The sequence below is a fragment of the Schistocerca piceifrons genome, chromosome 4 (genome assembly GCF_021461385.2).
Source record: "Schistocerca piceifrons isolate TAMUIC-IGC-003096 chromosome 4, iqSchPice1.1, whole genome shotgun sequence".
In the NCBI taxonomy this organism is placed as follows: Eukaryota; Metazoa; Arthropoda; class Insecta; order Orthoptera; family Acrididae; genus Schistocerca; species Schistocerca piceifrons.
The window spans coordinates 556,757,676-556,777,498 of record NC_060141.1 but is presented as its reverse complement, the minus strand read 5'-3'; the positions used below and the strand labels follow the sequence as shown (position 1 = coordinate 556,777,498).

Below are 19,823 nucleotides of genomic sequence, written 5' to 3'. Positions count from 1 at the left end.
CCCCCCAGGGGATCCACAACTCTTTTGTAGATACGTGCGTAGCAAGCACGGGACCCCGAGCTAATGTGGCCTTCCTTCCTTTTCGGGCTGCATACCTTCCCTTTCCGCATCCTTCCCCATCCCCCATCTTCGCCCCCCCCCCCCCCTCCCCCTCACCTCTGGCTCTTTTCTTCCCTTTCTCCCCCTCTGGGAGTATGGTTTGTGCCTACGTCCGGAGACGGACGCTTGTAAATGTACCGCATTCTTCGCCTTCCTTGCTTGTGTGTCTTCATCCTTCCTTTGTCCTTCTCTTTTCCTTACCTCTTCTCTTTACCCTTTTCTCCGCTGCGGCGTTTGAGACCTCTCTTCTTGCCTTTCCCTTTCTCTTTCTTCCTCCCTGTGCGTGTCTGAAGGCCGACCCACGCACTTCCATGCGTAGCCGGTGACGGGGTAACGCGTAATTCCCCGCCCCGGGTAGACAGGTAGGACACGTACGTACCCCCTGGTAACGGCCAGGCCCAGGGAGGGGTGATTACCCGAGCTGATACCTTCCGAAAGTGCCAATTGGTCCCTCCGTCCGTTTGTCGGGAGGTGTGACCTGAGGTGTGAGCAATCACCTAAGGCGGGAGTGTCCTCAGAGAGGGCCCCCAGAAGGGAGGAGCGCGCCATCGGAGACGCCGGTAATCATGGGGGATTCTTCCGCAATGGATTCCTCACCTTCCGCTATGTCTGCTCACAAACGTAAGTTCACTGAGTCTCAGCCACAGTCAGTTCTTCCATCGTTGCCACAGTTCCTTATTGTTTCTCGGTCTGACGAAGGTCACGACTTCTCCACGGCCAACCTTTTCATTATTCAGAAAGGTGTCGACGCAACTGCAGGTCCTGTAAAGTCTTGTTCCAGATTACGGAATGGCACCCTGTTGTTAGAAACAGTCAGTGCCCTCCAGGCACAAAAATTGCTGCATACCTCACTACTACACACCTTCCTTGTCCGGGTGGAACCGCACCGTACTTTAAATTCCTCGCGTGGAGTCGTTTATACACGCTCCCTCGATGGATTGTCTGACGAAGAAATTCAGCACTACCTGTCTGACCAGGGCATAACGGCTGTTCATAGGGTTACGAAAAGGGTTGACACGAACATCATTCCAACCCGCACTGTCTTCTTGACATTTGACAAAGTTCAACTCCCATCGAAAATCAAAGCAGGCTATGAGATAATTTCCGTTCGCCCTTACGTCCCAAACCCTATGCTTTGCTATCGGTGTCAGCGGTTCAATCACACCAGCCAGTCCTGTTCCAATCCGGCCAAATGTGTTACGTGTGGCAAGGATGCCCATGAGGGTGCTTGTCCACCTCCATCCCCTCGCTGCATCAACTGTATGGGTGACCACGCTGCTTCCTCTCGAGATTGTCCCGTTTTTAAGGACGAAAAGCTCATCCAGGAAATTAGAGTAAAGGAAAAGGTGTCGACCTTTGCTGCTCAAAAATTATTCGCCAGTCGACAGCCCACCGTGCCTCAGAAAGGAAAATACAGCACTGTCCTTGCTTCTCCTCGACCAACAAAGGAGGCGGCCACGCAGACTTGCGACCTCACCTTTAGTGCCACGGTCGTCAGATCGGCCAGCGCAAAGATCACCCGTTCAACCTCACCACTTTCGCCTGCCCAATCTCTGGCTCACCCTTCATCGAGTTCTGCTAAATCTCGAGCCCAAAAGTCAGACACCAAGACTTCGAAAAAAGAGCATACTCGTGAAGAGTTTTTACGTACGGCAACTTCCCAACCATCGGTTCCTCCTTCCTCTAAACATCATACTTCCAAGAAGGCTACAAAGAAACCCAATTCCTCTCCTTCTCCGCCAAGGCGTGTCCCATCTACAGCACCACCTGGCGGAAATCGCCCTCGGCCGTCTTCTGTGTCGCCGAGGCGCACTGCTGGCGGCCGATCAACCGGCCGATCGCTGGTGCAGGAGCTGCTCCTGACCAACCTATGGATCAGGATCTTCTGCCTTCGGCTGAATGCCATTCCATGCTGTCGGTCGCAAGCTCAGAGCAGTCGTTGAGTTGACGGCAACCTTGGTCACATTCCTCCATTTTCTGTTCACCCTATGTCCATTATCCACTGGAATAACCGCGGTATTCGAGCCAATCGGGATGAATTGTCGATCCTCTTACGATCCTACTCGCCGGTCATCTTCTGTCTTCAGGAAACAAAGCTGCGTCCCCATGACCGCTTTGTTCTCCCTCATTTTCAGTCCGTCCGATATGATCTCCCCTCTGTTGAAGGCACTCCAGCACATGGAGGACTCACGATTCTTCTCCATGAAACTCTCCATTATCACCCAATCCATTTAAACACTTCCTTCCAAGCTGTCGCCGTCCGTCTTTCCCTTTCCGGATACACGTTCTCTGTTTGTACTGTATACATTCCATCGTCCACACCAATGGCACGAGCTGATCTCCTTCATCTTCTTGGTCAGCTTCCACCCCCATATTTGCTGCTTGGGGACTTCAATGCCCACCACCCGCTTTGGGGATCTCCACATCCTTGTCCACGTGACTCACTATTGCTAGACGTCTTCCACCAAGCAGATCTAGTTTGCCTCAACACTGGGGTCCCTACATTTTTGTCTGCCTCCACGACAAATTTTATCTCATTTGGACCTTGCAGTCGGTACTGTTCCGCTAGCTCGGCGCTTCGGATGGTTCGCCCTTGATGATACACACTCGAGTGACCACTTTCCATGTGTCCTTAGACTGCAGCCTCAACTGCCCTACATGCGCCCGCGACGCTGGAAGTTTGCCCAAGCCGATTGGACACTTTTTTCGTCTCTAGCGACATTTGATGACCGTCACTTTCCCAGTGTCGACGATGAGGTCACACATATTACCGACGTTATTCTTACAGCTGCGGAACATTCAATACCACGCACCTCCGAATTGCCCTGGCGCCCCCCAGTTCCTTGGTGGAACGAGGCATGCCGTGATGCAATACGTGAGCGGCGACGTGCTCTCCACGTTTTCCGCCACCATCCTACTTTGGCCAACTTTATCCGCTATGAGCAGTTCCGAGGGCGATGCCGTCGTGTCATCCGCGATAGCAAGAAGGCAAGCTGGAAATTCTTTATTAGCTCCCTCCTCGGAAGTTTGGAGTCGGCTTCGACGGTTCTCAGGCGCGCCTAGTTTCTCCCCGGTCTCTGGGCTCACTGTCGCGCATGATACATAGTGGACCCCGTCGCAATTTCTAACTCGTTGGGTCAGCACTTTGCTGAGATTTTGAGCTCTTCAAATTACCCACCAGCGTTTCTCCCGAAGAAACGTGCAACGGAAGTGCGACCTCTTGCTTTCTCCTCTCAAAATCGCGAAAGCTACAATACTGTTTTCTCCTTGCGGGAACTCCAACATGCACTCTCTTCTTCCCGCTCCTACGCCACAGGACCAGATGGTATCCACGTCCAAATGTTGCTGCATTTATCAACCCATAGTCTGCGTTACCTCCTTCGCCTTTATAATCGAATTTGGACCGACAGTACTTTTCCCAGACGATGGCGGGAAGCTATCGTCGTTCCTGTTCCGAAACCTGGAAAGGACAAACATCTCCCGTCTAGCTATCGCCCCATTTCTCTCATGAGTAGTGTCTGTAAGGTTTTGGAGTGTATGGTGAATTACCGTTTAGCGTAGTGGCTGGAATCCCGCAGTCTTTTAACACCTGCCCAATGCGGATTCCGAAAGCATCGTTCTGCAGTTGACCATCTTGTTGCTCTCTCCACTTATATCATGAACAATTTTCTCCAGAAACGCCAAACAGTAGCAATATTTTTTGATCTGGAGACAGCATAAGATACCTGTTGGAGGACAGGCATCCTCCGCACACTGTTCTCTTGGGGCTTTCGAGGTCAGCTGCCCCTTTTTCTTCGCGAATTTATGGCAGAGCGCACATTTAGGGTGCGGGTGAACACTACTCTCTCCCGTACTTTCTCCCAAGAAAACGGGGTACCCCAGGGCTCCGTGCTGAGTGTTGTACTGTTTGCCATTGCCATCAATCCAATTATGGATTGTCTCCTTCCTGATGTCTCGGACTCCCTCTTTGTGGACGATTTTGCGATCTACTACAGCTCTCAACGGACCAGCCTTCTTGAACGACGTCTTCAAGGATGTCTCGATCGCCTCCACTCTTGGAGCATCGAAACCGGCTTCCGTTTTTCTCCCGATAAGACCATTTGTGTTAATTTTTGGTGACGTAAGGAGTTTCTTCTGCCCTCCTTACATCTAGGTCCTGTTAACCTTCCGTTTTCAAACCTCGCTAAATTCTTGGGTCTTATGTTTGACAGAAAACTGTGCTGGTCTTCCCACGTTTCCTATCTTTCGGCTCGCTGTCTGCGATCCCTCAACACCCTCCGTGTCCTCATTGGTACCTCCTGGGGAGCGGACCAAGTGGTCCTTCTCCGCCTCTATCGCGCCTTAGTGCGCTCGAAATTGGACTATGGAAGCATAGTCTACTCCTCTGCTCGGCCGTCTATTTTTCGGCGTCTCGACTCTATCCACCACCGTGGATTACGTTTAGTGTCTGGAGCTTTTTACACCAGCCCTGTGGAAAGCCTTTATGCTGAGACTGCTGAACCTCCGCTGTCCAATCGGCGAGCAGTCCTTCTGAGTCGTTATGCTAGCCATCTGTCTTCCATGCCTGCTAATCCAGCCCATGACATTTTTTTCGACGCCTCCTTTGATGTAGGGTATGCAGGCCGCCCCTCCTCCCTACTACCACCGGGAGTCCGCTTCCGTCAACTGCTCCATTCTCTTTCCTTCTGCTTTCCTAAAACCTTCTTGACAACTTGGGGTACAGCACCGCCTTGGCTCCGTCCCCAGATCTGCCTGCTCCGTGACCTTTGTCGATTTCCCAAGAATGGTACCCCTTCACTTGTTTATCGTCGGGCATTTGCTGCTCTATGTGCACAAATGACGGTCGCCACATTTATTTACACCGACGGCTCGAAAACATCATTAGGTGTAGGGAGTGCCTATATTGTTGGCGACACCCCAAATCACTTTCAGCTTCCTGACCAGTGTTCGGTTTATACTGCGGAGCTTTACGCTGTTCTCCAGGCTGTCCACTACATCCGCCGCCATCAGCGGATACAATACGTTATCTGCTCAGATTCTCTCAGCTCTCTCCTCAGTCTCCAAGCTCTTTATCCTGTGCACCCCTCTGGTCCACCGGATTCAGGACTGTCTGCGCTTGCTCCACCTGTGGGGCGTCTCAGTGGCGTTCCTCTGGCTCCCGGGACACGTTGGTATCTGTGGAAATGAGGTGGCCGATATTGCAGCCAAGGCTGCAGTCTCTCTTCCTCGGCCAGCTATTCAATCGGTTCCCTTCGCCGATCTACGGAGCGTTCTATGTCGACATGTTGTTCATTTATGGCACACGCATTGGTCGACACTTAGCCATAATAAATTGCGGGACATGAAAGCTCTTCCTTGTGCTTGGACCTCTTCCTCCCGAACGCGTCGTCGGGAGGAGGTAATTTTAACTAGACTCCGGATAGGGCACTGTCCTTTTAGCCATCGACATCTTTTAAGCGGCGATCCTCCCCCACTCTGTCCCCACTGCTCTCAGCTGTGGACAGTAAGACACCTTTTGATTGAGTGCCCCTATTTTAATCCGTTACGCTCCCGTCTACAGCTATCGCCTGATATATCGTCGATTTTAGCAGATGACACGCGCTCAGCCGACCGCGTTCTCGAGTTTATTAGTGCCAGTGAAATGACGTCAGTCATTTGAAGCTTTTTTTGGGGACAACCAACCCCTTTCTGTAGTTGATTTTCAAGCCTTCCTTCTGCTTTTAGTTTCTCCAATTTTATGACTTTCGTTCCCATTGCTGCTGGTTTTCAATTTCGGTTTTTTACTGTTTCCTAAGTCACGGACCGGGCGCTAATGACCATAGAAGTTTTGCGCCCTAACACAAAAAAAACCTGCCCCAACACCTTGGTCTATTTTCGACCAGTCAGTTAACCAAACGATGTCCCCCGTACGGTGTCGAACTGTTTTCTCCCACTGCTCCCTGCTTCCAATTATTATATTGTAAGTCTTCTCGAAGCAGTTGGGAGTTGTTATGTAATTGGCAGGCATTTCCCCAACCATTCCTATATTTACCTCACTCACTATGTTAGTGTGTGATTTTGGATATCCTAATGAGACCCAGTTTTTGCCAGTTTTAAGTCTGTGTGCCCCAGCTGCTGCCTCCATCCTGACCCAAAGGTGTAGTGGAGGGATATCCAGCATGGCTTCCATTCCAGTGGTTGGTGCACTGCTAATTTCACCTGTTATGACTAAGCAGGCCAATCTCTGCACCATAGCAAGCTCCTTAGCTGCAACCTGCTGTTCTACCTTCTTCCACCACACTACAGCCCTGTAGGAAATCCTAGGTCTGACCACTGTGGTGTATATTCAGTGCATACCCCTCAGGCTTAGGCCCCAGTTTTTGCCACATGCCCTTCCAGTACTCTACTAGAGTACTTTTTGCCTTGGAGCAGGTACTCTTAATGTGAGGGGTCCATGTTAGCTTCTCATCTAACCCCTAGATCTTTCACTATCCCCTTCATAGGTAGAGTTTCATCGAAGAGCTTTAGATTACAACTTGAGTGTTGAATATGTCTCTTCGTAAATGGCACCACAACAGTCTTCTAAGGATTAGCTCTCAGATCCTGTTTGATGCACCAATTTTGCACAATGTCCAAACTTCCTTGTGCCATATTTCTAAATGTTTCAGTAAATTTGCCAATTATTACTATGACAAGGTCATCTGCATATCCTTGGCAGCAGCATGTCTGGAATTTAATTCCTCAATTAGTTCGTTCACCACTAGATTCCACAATAGAGGGGACAAAACACCTTGTGGGCAGCATCTAGTGGTGTTAATTACCATCTTTTCATTCATCATGGTAGCCTCTATTTTCCTCCCACTAAGCAAGGCTCTGGTCCAATTGCATATAGTGGTCCCCGGTTGCATATAGTGGTCCCCAGGTCATGCACCTCTGCTGCCTTTACCATGGAATTGAAGTTCGGAGACTAATAGACATTTCAGAGCAGCTTGGCTGTCTGCGTAAAAATAGGTGCCACAATCCTTGAAGAACTCGTGCAATTTCTCCTCCGCGTGTGCTCTTGTAGTCTGTATTTCTGCCTGGAATAACATTTCCACTGCACACTTTCTCCAGTAGTTATATTGGAAGGTTTATTGAAGCAGATGGAAGTTATTGCAGTCAGCCAACATTTCCCCTACCATTCCTATCTTTACCACACTCACTACATTGGGGTGAAATTCTAGATACGTGAAGGAATCCAGTTATTTCCAGTTTTCACCCATGCCATTGGCTCTATTGTACTGAAAGCTGTAATGGGAATACATCCAGTACGGTCTCTGTCCCAGCAGTGGGTATGCTGATAATTCTGCCTCTTATGGCTAACCAGGCCAGTCTCTGCACCTTGCCAAGCTCCTTAGCAGCTACCTTTTATTCCAACATACTGTAGCCCCACAAATTATTGTAGGCCTTATTATAGTAGTGTATATATACTGAGTGAGGTGGTGCAGTGATTAGCACACTGGATTCGGGAGGATGGCGGTTCAAACCCGTGTCCACGTTCAGGCGTTCTGTGATTATCTCAAAATTGCTCCAGGCAGAATCCCTTGAAAGGGCATGGGTGATTTCCTTCTCTATCCAAAACACAAACCAAGCTTGTGCTCCATCCCCAATGATCTCGATATTGATGGGATGTTAAGCCCAATCTTCCTTCCTTTTTACAGTAGTATATATATATCCAGTACGTACTCCAAGGATTACACATCAATTTTCACCATAGGCTCCTCTAGTGCCCGTAAGAGTACCTTTTGCTGTGGAACATATATTCTTTATGTGAGGGGTCAGTGATATTTTCGCATCCATGGTTACCTTAGATACTTGACTACACCTTCTGTGGGCAAAATTTCGTCGAGGAGCTTGCAGTTTCAGAACATGTGCTGGATATGCTTCCTTGTAAATAGTACTACAAAAGTTTTCTTGGGATGGACCCATAGATTCTGTTTTCTGCACAATGTTCAGTGCACGCTTCAGCGAGTTCATTCACTATTGATTCCAGTTTCCTCCTTGTGGACTTTCCCAGGTGGTGGTGACCACCATTTTCTCGGTCATCGTGATGGCTTCTACTTTAGCATGATCTTAATCCACCTGCATGTGGTGGTGTCAGTGCCAAGCTCTTCTGCAGTTCTAACCATGGATTTGTAGTTCATATTGCAAATATCCAGGAAGAACAGAGAGCAATTTCCTGAAAGTGTGGAGCTTTTTTCACCTTCCCAACAATGTGGTGAAGTTCTGTCTCGCACTATCTGCCGGACTGATAAGTGTGTTGTTTCAATTGTAGAGGAAGCTCAGTTAACCCCTTTTCCCTAATGTGCACATTAACCAGTTTTTCTAATGTATTTAGAAGAGAGGAGGACAGATTGATTGGTCTCATATCCTTAGTGTCAATGTGATTAATTCTCCCTAGCTTCGGAATGAAAACAATTCTCGTTGCCCTCCAAGCATTCCTGCTGCTAGGCTGACCCTAAACGTCTTAAGTGGGAATCTAATTAAACCATCTGGGTCTGGTAACTAGAATGGTTGAAATTTTTTTGGGTTTCTTTTTTAAATGAGTACATTCTTTGGCAGTTTCCTAGTTTTCCTTTTGGTTACCTGTAAACGAGTGCCTCTCAGGGACTGGCTCCTCGTCTGTGTTACCTTCGCGACTGCATTGAGGGAAGGGAATCTTAAGGAGCACATATAGCATCTCACTTGCTGTCTTTGTACACCCACCATCCTCCTGCTTTAGAGTACCTCCTGGATTAGTTGGTATTCTAGTGAGGACTTTATTAAATATAGTACAAGTAGCTATACCACCCACTTCCTTACAGAATACTTTCCCAGATGATGACGTCACTTGCTTGATCGCATAGTTGTATTTGAGAAGAGCCTTCCAATATGTTACCCATTGTCCTTTCTTTCTTGCAATGTTGAACTGTCTTCTTACCTGCTTCCTTTGCATTCCAAATTGTTGTTCCACCAAAGTACATTTCTGTTTGTGAACTTTTTGGTTATGTGGCAGTTTTCTGAATATGAGGACATAATGGAAGGTGTCACTGTGTTTTCCGTTTCCTCAAATTACTGGGTTTTGCATCAAAGTTCTGACTTCACACGAGGGTGAGTTTTGGTCTTCCTTAAGTGAATCCCAGCCTGTTTTCCTTAGATTCCTGTAGGCCATGGTCTGTTTAACACCTATTTCAACTTCAGACTTAATATACAAGCAGTCAAATAATGCCAAGTCACTGTCTGGTATAACTATCTGTTAGAGCGGACCCAAAAGTTATGTCAGTCACCTTTTCCCATCTTCTATTCCTGAAGGTAGGTCACCTAAACCTATTCATTATTTTCAAATTACTCTCTACCAGATATTTCAACAAGTGCCATTTCCTGAGAAGGAAAACTACTGCCCTCGTGAGGAAGGTAAACAGAGGCCAATACAGTTTCCCTCGTCCTTCCTTCTGCACACTGTTTCGTCTTGATTGTCACTAAGTCCATGGAACAGAAATCCACCATTGGCGTGAAAGAAATCGCATTCATAACATAAATGCATGTTTTGGAGTTTCTTAACTTTCCAGTATAAATCTACTTATTACCTCCAGTTCCTCCGAAGCCAGAAATGCCTCTTTTATATAGAAAGGGTTCCTGGATCAGGGACACATCCACCTTCTGTCATCCCAGAAGACAGCTCGGAGGGGCAGTTGCTCCTTTACTGTGTTGCAGGTTTATCTACAACGCTTGCAGCCTCCAACTTGTGGCCATGGTCATTTCCAATGTCTTTGATTATCCTGGCGGTAACCTACAAGAACCCTAAGTAAAATTTCAGGTCCTGTTCTCACTTTGCTCACTGTGGTTTCCATCACAAGGGTTTAATTGGACAACACAGTGTTTTGGTTGATTCTGTTCCAGTCCTCTGTTCAGTTTTCTCAGAGAGCCATCTGAAGAAGCTCTGCTTGCTGCAAGGTTATGTTGAACAGTTGGATAACCGCCATCCTAAAAGTCAAGACTGCAGTCCATTTACCCATTTCCTAGATGGGCTCTTTTTTTAATCCATTTATTCTGAGAAGTGGGGGTATTAGACTTCCCCTTTGTTCTTTGTTCCCAGTCTTAGAGGTAGAGGGGGTCTGATTACCCCTTTCAATCTGACACAGTCTTTATTTTTATAATTTTCCTCCAGTTATGTTTAGGAAGCTATTTTTTACCTTCATCTTCTTTTTCATTCTTGAGAGAAGTTTCCTCTTCTGAGCCCCATAAAAGATGTGATCTTGGGACTGGTCTGTCACCCAATCCAGTTAAAAGCAGCTTCCGTCGGTTCCAGTCCCAATGCTTGGGTGTCTGAGCTTTCATAAACTCCCTCAGATTGTGTTTTGTTTTGTATTCATCACATTTTGGTCTCTCAAGAATTGGGGATTTATTCAGTCAATGCCACAGAACCCCACGTGCTGCAGGGCTAATTGCAGAGAGAGGTCAACTGGTATCCCTGAAGTTACATTACAGACACTTCTCCTCATGTGCCACACACATTTCAGCATGGATCACATCAAACCTTAAGCTGGGTATCTGGGGAATTGGGTAAGAAGAAAGACAGGACATCGTTAGGCACTCTTCGTCTGGTTCATTGACAAACGTCTGTCTGGCATGGAGGACCCTGTCAGTAGCTGCGCTACAGCTGGTACAGCCCTCAGTTTCATAGTAATGTGCAAGCCTTTCTGCTCACATGCAAGCCTCTCTGCTCGCATGGTCAGTAATTTGACAAGACGGTGTCCCCCAGAGAGGCTCCTGTAGCTGCAACTTTATTATTGCATCGTTTCCTGTAATCTAAACTATGTTTTATATAAGATTGGGGATAGTGAAATATTTGCATATATTTTAAGTGTCAGTTTGTGGAGGTGAAGTTAGTTTTTATCCACAAAAGTTCTTGTGTTAATATCCTAAACTGAGCCTTGTTATTTATGTTTTCTTACCTCTACGCAGTTGTATATTATCTAACTATACTCTGTATGAAGAAAAAAGATACACCACAAAGGATATTGCTGATTGAGGCAGAAATCAGGAGATGCGATGGTCATGTACAGAAAGAAAAATTATAATTAAAAAAAAAAAAAAATTATGAATAATTTATTCAAGAGAGAGCACAAATCCAGCTAGTCAGTTACATTTTGGTCCACATCTGGCTCTTATACAAGCAGTTATTCAGTTTAGCATTGACTGGTGGAATTGCTGGATCTTCTCCTGAGGGACATCGCATCAAATGCTGTCCATTTGACACAGATTGTCGAAATCCTCAGGCCCCTGCCTATGATGATCCAGAAATTTTCAATTTAGGAGAGATCGAGTGACCTTGCTGGCTGAGATAGGGTTTGGTACGCATGAACACAAGTAGTAGGAAACTCTTGCAGTGAGTGGGTGGGCATTGTCTTGCTGAAATGTAAGCCCAAGATGACTTGCCATGAAGGGCAACCAAACGAGGCATGAGTATTGTTGACATATCACTGTGCTATAAGGGTGCCACAGATGACAATCAAAGGGGTCCTGCTATGCGATAAAATAGCACTGCTGAGTGTCAGGCTGTATGGCAGACAATGCTCAGGTTATTATCTCTGTGCTCTCTGAGGCCCCTCCTGACATGTCATTGCGGGGCATTGAGGCTCAGGTCAAAATGGGACTCGTTACTGAAGACAATTCTACTCCATTCAGTGAGATTCCAGGTCAAATGTGCCTGACATCACTGCAAACAGGCTTGTTGTACAGAGGCCAGTTGTAGTCTGCGCAGGGGGTGCCGTGATCTCAGGCCCCTTTCTATGAGCCACCTATTTATGATCCTTGTAGTCACTGAAGCACTAGTTGCACTTCAGATCAGTGCTAATGATGAATCCGGGGTTCTCAGCGCCCCTTTGAAAATTGCGAGGTCCTCACATTCTGCGCTCTGTTGATAGATAGAACGCTTCCTTCTTGACCTTGTATTCAGCCATGATTCACCCGTTCCTGCCAACATTTTTGAATAGTCTCATGTCAACATTGTTGAATAGTCTCATCACTCCTATTCAAATCTCGATCAACTTGCCCATTGCTCCAACTGATTTCTTTGAGCTCAATTATACATCCTCCTTCAAATGCTAACATTGCACACATTGTTCACATGCCTGTCTGCGAAGTGTAGTTACTGTCCAACTGAGTGCACAGAATGAAATTCACAAAAACTTTACACCCTTGTATTGACATGTCTCGTTTGCTATCCTTGTCAGCTGCACAGTGAAATTGCACTGCAGTGTCACACATTCATGCATGCTGCCAAAGTTTACAATTTTGCATTTTCCATCGTCACCTGTATATGAATACCAGTATTCGTGACCAATTTGCATACCTCCTTCATGGTCTGTCTCCCCCCCCCCCCCCCCCCCCCCCCCCCCCTCCCCCCTGGTGTACCATGTTTTGAGCAATTGGTTAATCACACAACAAATTGGGAGGTTGCATTTATTTTAGAGAAGATGCACATCATATTTCCTCTGCACACAATCTCTTCCTGTCCCTCTGCCCCTCCCTTTAAGCATTATTCTATAGATCTGTGTCATTTGGTTCGGTGGTGCTGCTGCTGCTGCTGCTCCTAACTGTGATTGAAATAGGGATTTCAAATTATATTTGAAAAAGAGTACAGAGAGAATAGGTGTATGGTTGAAGATTTTAAGCAAACAACAGAAAGTTAGACAACTCTTAAATTCAGCAGGTATTTAACAGAAGGTAATTGTAGTGAAGTAGTGTAATAACCTTCAAAAATGAAACTAGGGCATATCTATAGAACGAGGCCAGTTTACAGAGTTCTATTGAATTCACTTTGCAGTGTTTTGCATGGGTCTGTTAGTTAACTGTTTTGCCTTTTCTGAGTAACATTGCTTGGAAAATCTCTCACTAGCAAATTTCCCCTTTCACCTCATCCCTTTTTTGTGCCCCCATTGTTTGTATCAGTTCTTGTATATTTTACTCCCATGCAGTAGTGTACAGACACTTAATGGTTATCTGCTTTGTTGATTTTCATTTCCTTGTAGAGGTATTGTAATGGTTATTCCAGTCACTATAAGAAAATTAACTGCCTCAGCCAACAGAAATGAGAAGCGTAGCCTTCTTTCTTTCCATTATTTTTAGTGAAACCTGTGAAGAACTCCGCATTTATATGTATTTGATAAATTGACTTCTGCTGCACAAATTGCTGAATCCAATTCTCATACTTGTCCGTAACCATTTGTATTTTTCAGACTGTGTTGTTTAATATTTTTCTGTAGGGTTCTCACTTCCTTTTTCAAGCAATTTTAGTGAAGGTGGTAAGCATGAGGCACACACCTAAATAAGAAATTAACAATTGTAGCTCAGCTATTGAACTTGCATTCCTAAGAGTGAAAGCTTGTGCCATTCATGGTACTAGGCCAGCTCCAAAAAGAACAATCTCTGAAATATCTTCATAAATGGGCATTGTTTTGTATTTTTAATGCTGCTTGTTATTAGAGGCTTATTTTACTCAAACAGTCTGTGTAATAAGACTCAAAATTTGTAAAGAGGTCACTCAGGAATGTTAAGTGCAGATAGGTGGCTGAATAACAAATCTTTAAAAAATGCTATAATGACAGTAATGATAAGTAGAGTTATTTTTACAACATATTTGTATCTTCTGTGTCATTTTCCAGTTTCTTGTATTGCAGTGGTTTTCTTTGCACTATCAGAACTAAGCGAAAACTTTTTTTTATGTGATGATGTCTCATTGCTGGAGGAATTGGTATTTATGTTAAAAAAGTGACAAGTGTTTCCCTCTTTGTGAAAAGATAACATCGCATTCTAATTTTGTTACTTTATCATATCAGAGTAAAAACACACACACACACACACACACACACACACACACACACACACACACTCTCTCTCTCTCTCTCTCTTCTGTTTAAATTATCTACACCACATAATTATTTTGATCTTCTAATAGTGTTAAAAGACTGCTGTTTGTATGTGGTAGTCTACGTTATACCATTTCAAGTTATTTTACCTGCAAACTTAATGTCATTCATATATTTTACTGAATAATTTACTGAAGTTGCCCATGCTTCACATTCTGTTGAAAGATGTTCCTTGTGCTCCTTTTGTCACTCTATGTTAGTTTCTTGTTTCATTACATGCAATAGAAATTTAAATGCTGTATAAATTATACCATACATTTTAAAATCTCAGGCCAATTCTCAGTTCTGATGGTGCCTAAAGAAGCCATTAGCCGTGCAATGAAATTGATGTCAGAGAAGATATAAAATTAAAACTTGTGTGTGATAAATCTACTTATTATTATTTAGTCACTTAATGAGATTTTATTGGTATGCTATACCACAGGATGGTGCTTGTGAACTAGAACACAGCCAGATGAAGAACTGGATCTAGTGGAACATTGCTGAGCTTATGGTCCTTGGCTAGAAGATAATTGTGTGTAGTCACCATTCATCCTGCTGTGAAGTGTGTAAATAAAGGCTGACGTATGTGATGAAACAATAAACAGTTCACCGATATATGTATAAACATTTCTGAAACATAGTGACAATTCACCTACTGGTGTAATTTGTACTGATGCTTTGGGTGACACATTAGAATCACTATTTCAATCCTAGCGTTGTTCTGATTGAAGTTCTGTAGTTAAACTCTTTTTTAAATTTCATCTTCAAAATATTCTGTAGTTATATATATTACACCGAAGGACTTATTGCCTGGGATTTTTCCTGATAAGTGTAGTAAATGGACTGTAGCTATAAGTCCCCCGCCCCCAGAAAAGCTAACAGGTGATATATTTCTCTCTTAGATAATTCATTGAAGATATGAATGCTGTTAATGCTTTTTGTTCAGTATCAGAGAAATGTTTAACTTCTGGAATATTTAATTATATGCTGAGACAGTAATGGATGATGATTCTGTGGAGGTGGCTGCTAGGCAGCAGATCAGGCCTCAGAATGATAGTAAATGGACGGAAGAAAATAGCGAGTCCTTGTCTGCCCCAGCAGTTTCTTCTGATGTAGGAAAGGCTTTTACAAGCTCCAGTGAGATGTGTGATAATGAATCAGTTATGTTGAATGTTGATTTCTTTGGAGAAAAGGCGACTGGTGATGATCAAGATGTTCAGACTGCAAAGGAAATGGTGTCACAGTCAATTGGTCTCATATCACAAAAGAAGCCGAATATAGACTCATTTGAACCAGCAGATGTTGATCAGTCATTTGTTATGGAATATATCAACCAGACAAATTATCGTATATTTGTGACGTCACAGTTAAGAAATTATAATTACTACATTGACAACTGCAGGCCTGCTGAAGAGCATTTTGTGAAGTTAGACTCCAGTGTTAAAAGAAATGCTGCATTTGTGAAGAAATTGAGAACCTTTACAGGGAGTCAGATAGAGTCATTACTGAAAGATGTTGCAACTTTAAATTTAACTAAGTATTTGAGTGAAGTTGCAGCTGCTCTGGTTGATACGAAATTGAAAATGAGTGATGTCTGGGCAGCTGTGAAATTATGTAATATGTTGCATCTAACTTACCCTGAATTTAAAGTTTCACTTCTGGAAAACTGGCAGAGGGCTTTGTGCATAAGGAAGGATGACAAAATTTCGAATCCTGCAAAACTAAGAGTTGACATAAGATTTTATGCAGAGCTCATCAGTGTAGGAATATTCACTTTGAAAGAAGGTTTACCACTTCTTGGCAATGTATTAACAATGTTGATCAATACAGATAAGGAACAGCATAATAATGTCAATATAATACTTAGTTTTTGTCATCACTGTGGTGATGATTATGCTGGTCTTGTACCACGGAAGTTGCGAATGCTGCTTGAAAAATTTAGTTTGCCGCTGCCACAATATGATTTACTTCCGAAAGAAAAGCAACAGAACGTAAAGGCCCTGCTTTTAGAGTATTATAATTCTCTGTGCAAGAGACGCTCTACTGATTACTGTGAATTGCAGGCCTATATAAAGAGGAATGAAAAGATATTACAAACAAAAGGTCAGCTTAGTTTTGAGAGGAAAGAGAGACTTGAAGAGCTCCATCTAGCATTTCAAAATCTTGATGCTAATACATTAAAATTTTCTGAAGTGCTTGATGTGGATGTACCGCCTCTTCCAGTTGTGAAATCAGCCAAGCATGAGAGTTTAAACAGTAATAGTGAAAGTGAAGAGTGCACAAATGTTGCTGATATATGGGATGATGATGATTCCAGGCAGTTTTATGAAGTCCTTCCTGATTTGAAAGAATTCATGCCAAATCTTCAAACACAAGTCATTGAACAAGACAGTATAACGGAGGAAGCTCTAGATATGGAATTAGATACTGATACTCCTTTTGATGATGATCAGCCTGTACCTGATACCGAAGAGACAGATGACAGTGAGATAGTACCTGTTGCAAACAAGCCACAAATAGAAACATTTGTGAGCAGTCTTACAAGCTGTGTTAACAGGGAGCTAATTGATAGTGCTTCAGTTGAATTTGTTATGAATTTAAATACAAAATCCAATAGAAAGAAGTTAATTAAGTCACTTATAAATGTACCTCGCACACGCTTAGATTTGATTCCAATGTATGCTAGATTAGTGGCGACACTATATCCTGTAGCACCAGAGATAGGAGTGGAGTTATCACAACTACTAAAACAAGCTTTCAGGTACCATGTGCGAAAAAAGGATCAAATGAAAATTGAAACAAAGATAAAAATTGTTACTTTTATAGGAGAATTAATAAAGTTTCAGGTTTATTCAAAGATAGAAGGCCTCTACTGTCTGAAAATGCTCATCCATGACTTTACACACCATCATATTCAGATGTGTTGTTGTTTTTTGGAATCATGTGGAAGATATTTGTTCAAACATCCAGATAGCAGCAACAGAATGAAAATATTCTTAGAACAAATTATGAGGAAAAAAAGTGTGATGGCATTAGATTCACGTCACATTTTAATGATTGAAAATGCCTACTATTCTGTGAATCCCCCAGATGTAGTATGCTTTACGCGTAGAGAGAGACCACCTGAGCAGGAATTCATTCGTAAAATTTTATATCAGGATTTAACAAAATATAACAGTGAAAATGTATTGTGTTTGATGCGAAAGTTGGACTGGGATCAGTCTGATATGGCAGCTTATGCTATTAAGTGCTTAATTTGTGGCTTCAAGGTAAAATATGAAAATATTGCTTATTTAGCAAGCATTGTGTCTGGACTGGCCTTATTTCAAGATTTTGTTGGGCCAATGGTTGTTGATGGTGTATTGGAAGATATACGACTTGGTATGGAACTGAATCTTCCCAAGTATAATCAGCGACGTGTGGCAATGATTAAATACCTTGGAGAATTGTATAACTACAGGATGATTGACAGTAAGACAGTTTTCCGTGTACTTTATTCGTTGATAACATTTGGGGTTTCGTGGGATTTGAGGGTGCCTTCTGCCATCGATCCTCCGGAAAGCCTTTCAAGAATTCGTTTATCTTGTGTACTGTTAGATACTTGTGGAAATTATTTTGTTACTGGACGAAGTAAGGCAACATTGGAAACCTATCTTGTTTTTTTCCAGCATTATTACTTGTTAAAGTATACAAATCCGTTTTGGAATGAAAACAACCTCTTTCCTCCAGGTATTAAGCTCATGTTTCAGGAAACAGTGTTAAAACTTTTTCCAAATGCACAGCTTCATACTTCATTAGCTGAATCTGATGCAGAAGTGAAAAGAATATGTGATGAGTATAAAGATGACAGTGATTTTCTATTTACTATAACAGGCACAAATTTTGAGCACGATGCAGATGATGTGTGCAGTGATTCGGATGAGTATCCAAACCACATATGTGAAGTTACATTGGAGTCTGAGTCTGTACCACTTGAGAACATGTTAACTACAGCCAAAGATCACAGTGGAAATACAATGACTTCTCATTCTGAGACTGTGTCCTTATCTAGTGTGTCGGTAGTGAAATCAGTAGGTTGTTTCGGAGAGAAAGACTTAACATATGCCTCTGATGCACTTTCGTACACAGGTAGTGATATTTTAGATGATTGGGAGACTGATGGAAGCAGTATGGCTGCAGATGGTGGAGGATTGAGCATTCCAAGCGGCACTTTCACTTCAGAACCAGATGTGAACGAGGATGACTGTAAAGTTTCTCTAAAACCGTCATTAATTGACTGCCCAGAGGATAATGACTTTCAAATTGCATTTGAGCAAATGGTTTCAGAAAATATTCAAGATAGAATTAGAGGTACCCCTATGCCACAACGTTTGGATATAGTTGTACCATTGCACATTCGATCAAAGACCAAAAAAACCTACGAGCAGCTGAAATCTGAAGATTCTGATACACCTGTTGTAAATTTTGTACTAATGTTGAAAAAAGGCAATAAACAGCAGTATAAAAATGTAAATGTTCCTATTGATTCTGATATGGCGATGAATTTGAAGAACCAAGAGGAAGCTGAACGTGCTGAAAAAGAAAGAGTCAAGCGATTAACATTGAATATGAGTGCAAGATTGGAGGAGGAGGAATATCAAGAAATGCTAGCAAGGAGTAGAAAAACTGAATCGCTGAATACAAATTATGAGAAAAGGCCGAAGTATAATCATCCAAAGGGGGCTCCCGATACAGATTTCATTTTTGGCACAAAGAAGATGAAATAAATTCATATAACTGAAGTTAAGGATATGATACTTTGATAAGGGAATCAGTTAAATGTTATTTTCTCCATTTGTGCCATTTAAGTCTCTTATGTTAATATTTTTGATGTATTTCTGTAGAATATTACAAATGTGAAAATGCTGTAAATGAGTTCATTTCTTGCTAAATAGGTAAATTTTTGTTGACTATGGACTTTGTGAGATAAAAATGGAAATGTGTGTTCAAGTGGAAAACTGGTTCATGCGTAGCAATTTCTCATATTGCTTTGGGAATATCATTTTCTTTATTTTGGAAAAAGGTTACGTTCTGTTAAGAAATATTTCTAGTGTGACAATAAATTATATGAAATGTAGAATTTTTGTAAGAAAAATTTATTGTAATTTCATAATGAATGCATTTGGTTGAAATGTGTTTTGAAGTAATGCTGTATAGCTGAAATAAATCCTTCAGACTGGTATGATAAGCGTTTAACTTTATTTGTGTTTCTGTTAACCAGTGTGTTGTTACAGTTCCTTCAACCTGAGATTTACAAAGGAAGATGGCTATAATAATAGCAATAAAATTAAAATAATATAATAAATATGTTTAAGAAAGCTCTGCTTGTTGTGATGGATTGCTTTTGATGCTGCATCTTAAGCAATCTGTAAAATGGAATTGTTATTATGAGTATTGTAATTGTAGTGACTGTAGTTGAGAATTAAGAGAGAGCTAATATATAAATTGAGGGAACTACAGTTTTTTCCCAGAAATATGCACTAATTTTATTCTAATTTTTCATATCAGCAGAACCTAGAGCTATTCTCAAACTGTGGAGTTTTTAAAACTTCGTACACTATAGGGTGTCATTTTTTGGACATTCAATCAGTTTTTATTTTTTTAAAAAATGTACTGTTCAGTCATAAAAATTATTTTATAACCCTTTAAGTTTTTGTCAGTTGTTTTACTTAACCTGTTTTAAGTGTTTCTTTGTTGTTGGCCCTGTGCTTCATACCTGGTAGGCTTTTTTTTTCTTTTTTTTTCCAAAAGGGAAAAAATTATAAATTGTTGAAA

The 19,823-nt window shown here is 42.7% G+C and overlaps 1 protein-coding gene across 4 annotated transcripts in view; it reads left to right on the top strand.

Moving 5' to 3' along the window:
• LOC124795420 (serine/threonine-protein phosphatase 4 regulatory subunit 3) overlaps positions 1 to 19,823 on the top strand; it is a 121,521-nt gene that overhangs the window by 42,331 nt on the left and 59,367 nt on the right. The window contains exon 2 of one of the 4 annotated variants that reach the window (XM_047259444.1): positions 14,452 to 19,164. The exons of the other annotated variants lie outside the window; for them this stretch is intronic. Within the exon in view, the coding sequence (XP_047115400.1) occupies positions 15,008 to 18,775 (3,768 nt within the window). The 5' untranslated portion in view covers positions 14,452 to 15,007 and the 3' untranslated portion in view covers positions 18,776 to 19,164. Of the gene's footprint in view, positions 1 to 14,451; positions 19,165 to 19,823 lie in introns of those variants that run through there. 4 annotated transcript variants of the gene reach the window in all.